Source organism: Carassius carassius, chromosome 32 (assembly GCF_963082965.1).
Source record: "Carassius carassius chromosome 32, fCarCar2.1, whole genome shotgun sequence".
NCBI lineage: Eukaryota > Metazoa > Chordata > Actinopteri > Cypriniformes > Cyprinidae > Carassius > Carassius carassius.
In genome coordinates, this window is record NC_081786.1 from 3,210,876 (window position 1) to 3,217,384 (window position 6,509).

Here is a 6,509-nt window from a genome sequence, read left to right on the forward strand (position 1 = left end):
ATTTACATTCATGCATTTGTCAGACCAAAGACCTTATATCAGAAGAAATGCACACTGTGTTGAAGGCATTGGCTACATTTTTATCAGTTCAATGGTGGCAATCTTACTTGTAATTAAACCCATGATCTTGGCATTGTTAGCATCAAGCATACACATGAAAAAAAAAAGAAAAGCAATTGTCACCCTGGAGCACAAAAGCAGTCTTAAGTCTCTGGGGTTTATTTGTAGCAATAGACAAAAATACATTGTATGGGTAAAAATTATAGATTTTTTTTTTAATGCCAAAAATCATTAGAATATTAAGTAAAGATCATGTTCCGTGAAGATAATTTGTAAATTTTCTACTGTTAATATCGCAAAACCTAAATTACTGATTAGTAATATGCATTGCTAAGAATTTAATTGGACAACTTTACACTTCGAAAAATGTACATGTAAGACTGGTAAAACATTTACAATATTCAAAACATATATATTTTTTAAAGTTCTGTGTGATTTTTGGTGAATTGTATATAATCAAATTTAACACATGACACAAAAACTGTACGAAGAATTCAAAAATAATACAATTTCTGATGTATTTAGCCAGTATATATGTGAAACATCTGCCAAACAAAAAAACAAAACAAAAAAACTAACACTAGCTTCTCTATTCTTTTTGTATTCTATCAATTTCTGTTCTTTTTATTTATTATACAATTAACAAAAGCAAAAAAGACCTCTAACACTAGCTTGCTCTATTCTTTTTCTATTCTATTGGCTTTCTTTTTATATATTATAGAATTAAAAGTTGCAGTAAGCTAACTGAGACTTTGTTACAGCATTTTGATTGCCTTTATTGACCTCATTTGTAAGCCCCTTTGGATAAAAGCATCTGCTAAATGACTAAATGTAATGTAATGTAAATCTGACAAAGACATGACAGTTGAACTCAAATTCTCTGCAAAGAACATTCTTCCAAAAAAATCCTATTTTGTAGGAAATCTAACAGCATACAGTATGGGTTTGCACAACTAGGTTAAGTAAATCATTTTGGTGTTCAATGCAGTTCTTCAGTTCAGATTCCTCTCAGTCCACAGATACGCTTTGGAATAAGCCTAGAAAACCACAAATACACGTTTAAATCAAGCTCGCTCAAGCGCATGTTGTTAGTTGCAGCACACACACACATCTCAATTTACAAGACAATTTGGGAAGCAGCAGTTCACATACCGTGAAACCAAGGAAGCAAGTGAAAACATTTTAAAAGTGGGCCACTCTTTGCAAATGCAAATGACAGTAATGATAATGAGGACTTTGGCATGGCATGAGACATTAAATGGCTCTCTAAGCTCAAAGCGCAATGAAGCCATCTGTCACCAGAGACCCGTCACTGATAAACGTGCTGATAAGACGGCATAATGGAAACACGACTCGGACAAGAACAAAAGCGGCGGTGGAGTCCAGTGACAGCTCGCCGCTGAGGCATGACAAGCACTCTGCTACAGGTGGAGTCCCTGTCTGCTGATGAAGACTGTTTATTATATATGCAGATATCACGAGGAAAAAATATGCATAACAATAGGGACTCAAGTTATTTAAAAATGTGTAACCTTCATACTGATCTGTCAATGTCATTTTTATTTAAAATGTGCAACTCATTGGCAGAAATACTGCAAAAAATTCTTACACTCAGTTTTTCTTATGTACCTGTATATACTGATATTAGGAAGAAGAATATGCATTACAATAAAAGATGGAGATGGACACACAATTAACTTTATAAAAAAATGTGTTAACTTTAAATGTAACTATAAATGTAATTTATCATTAAAATGTGGAACTCCACAGTTTTTATTTTACATATATTGATACGCAGAGAAAAAAATATGCGTCGTATTACAATAAAAAAAACTCTGCGAGACTCAATTTACTAAAAAATGCAACACTTATTTTTAAATATAAATTTGATTTATTTGAAATGCGGAACTCTACAGCAAAAATACTGCAATAAAAGTTTAATTAGTATTTTTATTATATATACTAATATAAAGAGGAAAAATTATGCATTACAATAAAAGATGCAGAGGGAATCCATTAATATATTTAATAAAATGTAACCTTTATATTTTACAATATTTATAATGTGAAAAAAAAGAATTTAATCAGTTTTTTTTTTATATAAAAACATCACAGTTGTGTACAATAAAAATATATTTTTTCAAAGAATAATTAAGGCTGAATTCAATTTTATATTGTTGTAAGTATAAACATCAATAAATTGTGTTAGAATTATCTTTCAAATAAAATGTGCTAATAAGGTAAAAAAAAAATATGCATTTTTACTTTCTTAAATGAATATATCTTGTTTTAATGAAGTTCAGATATATATTTTTGTTGGAAAACAAGAGAATATTGTGAATGTTTGAAATGATCAAACATATGCACTGTTATAAAAGCATTAGTTAGTGCTTGATATGGTTTAATTAGTCATTGCACAATAAAGTCATTTCAATGAATCACTGAAACTAAACTAAATATAAAGAGTTGGGCTGACCTAATGGCTTCTCAAGGTCCAAAACAACACTTTCATAATAACAAAACAGAATCTGATCATACAAAAAAGACAAAAACAAACATTAAACGTGCATTGCATTGGCCTGCCTATTATTTAAAAGCCCTTGAGCTTTGAATGATGCTCAGTGGAGATAACTGTGCAGTAAATCCCTCGATTAATAGCATTCAGTGTAGTTAATGGATTACAGTTCTTGTTCTCTGGGTTATCGATTAGAGCCAAGACTCGCCTGCTCTCAAAGCCCCAGAGTGCACTAATGAATAACGACTTCAATTAAGGTTGTCTAATACTTCAACGTCTCCGGCTGGATAAAATCATCTGACTTGGAAAGCATCAAGCATGCTGCAACATGGAGCTACAATACTGTACTAGACCAACAAGACCTCAGAAATAAGTTCACGTTTATAATCAAAGAGGAGATGATATCCAAACCATTTAATGTGCTGCCAATCTATGCAAAGGTTTGCTTGGATACTTGCTTGCAATAGTGATGGACCAATAATTCAGCCAAAGCCATTATTCACATGACTTTTTGAGATTATAAGCACCGGCCAATTAAAGAAACACAGGTCATTCAAAAAATATTAATGTACTAACCCCTTGGACTAACCAAGATGTAGATTAGTTTGTTTTTAATCAGAATAGATTTGGGGAAATTTAGCATTACATTGCTTGCTCACTAATGGATCCTTTACGGTGAATGGGTGCCGTCGCATTGAGAGTCCAAACAGCTGATAAAAAAATCACAATAATCCACACCACCCCAGCCTATATTGTTCGTAATAAATTAATCAATCAAGACATTAAATGAACTTTAAAAGACTGTTTTTGCTTGTAAATGATGCCATGCAGATTTCTCTCCTAATTCAGACTCTCTTTTTTTTTTACTGGAGAAAGCAATATTATGAATTGAGGATGTGTATTTTAGCCATAAGCAGTGATTAGAAGTTAAAAACGACTTAAGGATGGATTTATTTGTAACAAAATGTTCACGTATGTTACTGGACTGGAGTGGTGTAGATTACTTGTGGATTATCGTGATGTTTTTATCAGCCATTTGGACTCTCATTTTGACGGCACCCATTCACTGCAGAGGATCCATTGGTGAGCAAATCTGTTCCAATGAAGAAACAAACTCATCTACATTTTGAACGTTAATTTAGAACTGGCCGTACAAAGAAAACCTCACACCGGTCGACCACCACAACACACGTACATTTAATAATGGATGACATTTACAAGCGACATTTTGCTGGCACAACCTTTCTTTGGATGTTTATTACTCCAAAAACGAAACCAAATACACACACACCAGGCGGGTAAATTTCAAGCCAATGGGTAACCTTTGAAAGCATGAAGAAAATGTCAATAACTCTTCTGCAAAACAAAGAGACGGTGCAAACACTTTTAGGAGATGTGACCAGAACTATAATGATGTGAGGTTAGTACTCACTTTATACGAGTAGGGCATTTTGCTCAGGTCAATTCCATCCTTCACCAGCTTATCCCTTATCATTATCTTCAGCTTGAGTTTAGGATACACCACCGGCTCCTTGTGGTTCTCTAAAGCTTTGAAGTCATTGGAGAGTCCGATCCTGGGCCTGTCCCAAGTAGAACTGACCCAAGACTTGGTGCATTTCTGTTTGCAGTCACTAATTTGAGGGCACGTGTCATGTGGAAGTGGTTCAAGGGTGAAATACAGTCCTGGTGCCACCTTCTTGTCATCATCCCGGAGTCGCTCCACGGCCCGGAGAACCTTTTCCCGATGATGCGGAGTGAAGACACCGATGGCATCCAGGTCAGGGTCCCCTATCTGTTTGCACACCTCCAGGTCATCATAACCATTGTCAACAAATGACTCCACATACTGACACAGCTGGAGCGTTTTCAGCCACTCGTAGACGATAGTGGGTCCGTTGTTCATCATTCCCAAATCACAGGACATTCCCAAAATCCATTACATACATTCTTCCCATCTTCAGTGCTATGAATATCAACACTGACAGTCCATCAATAGTAATCAAGACATTCCAGTGCTGAATTCAGTAATAAAAGGCAGAAAAAACGAGTGTTACATGCCTAAACATATGAGGGAATAGTAAATCTCAAATCAAATTTGGTTTCAGTGTAAAGAATCCATGTAAACAAAGTTTAAAGCGCATCATCACCTGCCGTGACACACAGAATATGAATACAATGAATACAAGCTTTCGCGTTTGGAAATGCATTCGTAAAAGTGTATCTTTTGTCATATAAGTTACCCAATCTCCCAGCTTTTAGGTTCTTGACTGACGCTGGTTTCCTCTCAGCAGATAACTTACACTTTATTCTTCACAGCTTCTGATTGTCTTTGGCGAATCGCCGTTTGTATCCAGTGGCAGTGAGTCGCTTTCTTCCGCGTGTCGGTTTATCTTCCATTGAACCGATCCTTAAATAAACAGGGCAAATGAAAACAAAGAAGATACAGCTTCTGCTGTGCTGCGAACCAGACAGACTGAGCTCGTCTAAGTAATTCAACAGACGCCAAATTGAAGTTTCCCTCCCCTTCATTCTGATGCGCGTTTCTTAGCTGTTTGACTTTAGAGCCCCCTGCAGGCCGTGTGACGAACCGCAGCGCTATTTGTCCCCACAGAGGAATGTTTTTTAACTAAATGATAAATAAAACTAAGTGTAATCGTGACAATTTTGTGTAGAGTTAACATAAATTGAATTACATAAATTGTTAAATAAATGATTTATCGACATTTAATATTAGCCTTTATCACATTTGTACTCAATTGTTTGCTTTCATTAGGCATCTATGAAATAAATAATTATATATATAGCGATCTAATCAAAGCAGTTGATATAAATGGAACAGTTTTCTATTTAGATTATACATTTTCTTTCATATATTTATTTTAGTGCTGTCAAACGATCAATTGCATGCAAAATAAAAGTTTTAGTTTACATAATATATGTGTGTACTGTGTATACTTAATTTGTATATATAAATACACACACATGCATGTATATATTTAAGAAAAAACATGTTATGTTTATGATTTCAAAAAATTTGTATATAATATAAATTATATGAAATATAAACATGAAAGTATTTTCAAAATATATACTGCACGTGTGTGTATTTACATATACATAATAAATATACACAGTATCCATATATATTATGTAAACAAAAACTTTTATTTCGGATGCGATTAATCGTTGGACAGCACTGATTTATTTTAAAAGGTAAAACAAAAACCAGAAACAGTGCATATATTTTGTATAATGATTATGTATTAATGAAATTATCGTTTAATCAGGTGTATAAAACGCCTACTCATTTTGATTAGGCATCTAAAATATATAAATATTGTTTATGTATAAGTGTGTGCGTGTTGCAGAAATACACATACATATGTTTTTTATTTTCTATATTATATTTATATATTACAAATCAGGGGCGATTCTAGGGTCAGAGCTTTAGGGGTGCTGAGCACCCAATGAGCCCCAATGCCTCCACCCACCCTCTTTTCACACGAAAACAAAAAATATGTCTATTGAAAAATAACTTTATAATTTTAACATTGATTCAACTAACTCCAAAAATTTTTCTTTTTTTTGAGACCTTTTCAAAACAACAGCTTAATTGTGAGAGTTCACACAGACAGCCCCCTGTAACAAACACAAAACTTCACTCAGCTGGTTTTCCTGACCGTTAACTCCATGTGCCTCCTTTTGTATCAACAGTCATCAGATTGGTTACATTAGATTCAACTTTATTGTCATTGAACAAAGTAACAGGTACGACAACAAAATGTAATTCATCTTCTGTAAATTATTTACAAATGGCCATCTCTAACATATCTGGATGCACGCCTGTCTGAACTTTCATAAACCAATATGTCATCAATAAATAATAATAAAAAACAAGCTTCATATCAAGAGTCATTTTAAATGTCTTTATTAT

The 6,509-nt window shown here is 33.8% G+C and overlaps 1 protein-coding gene across 4 annotated transcripts in view; it reads right to left on the bottom strand.

The window, feature by feature from the left end:
• The window catches only part of LOC132112411 (SAM and SH3 domain-containing protein 1-like), a 75,425-nt gene extending 70,323 nt beyond the window's left edge, over positions 1-5,102 (bottom strand). The window contains exons 1-2 of one of the 4 annotated variants that reach the window (XM_059519872.1): positions 4,876-5,102; positions 4,008-4,590 (exon numbers count right to left, since the gene is read on the bottom strand). In XM_059519872.1, the coding sequence (XP_059375855.1) occupies positions 4,008-4,499 (492 nt within the window). In that variant the 5' untranslated portion in view covers positions 4,500-4,590; positions 4,876-5,102. Of the gene's footprint in view, positions 1-4,007 lie in introns of all 4 variants that reach the window. The other 3 variants (XM_059519871.1, XM_059519870.1, XM_059519869.1) reach the window with 3 other exon arrangements.
• Between the last annotated feature and the right edge of the window lie 1,407 nt (positions 5,103-6,509).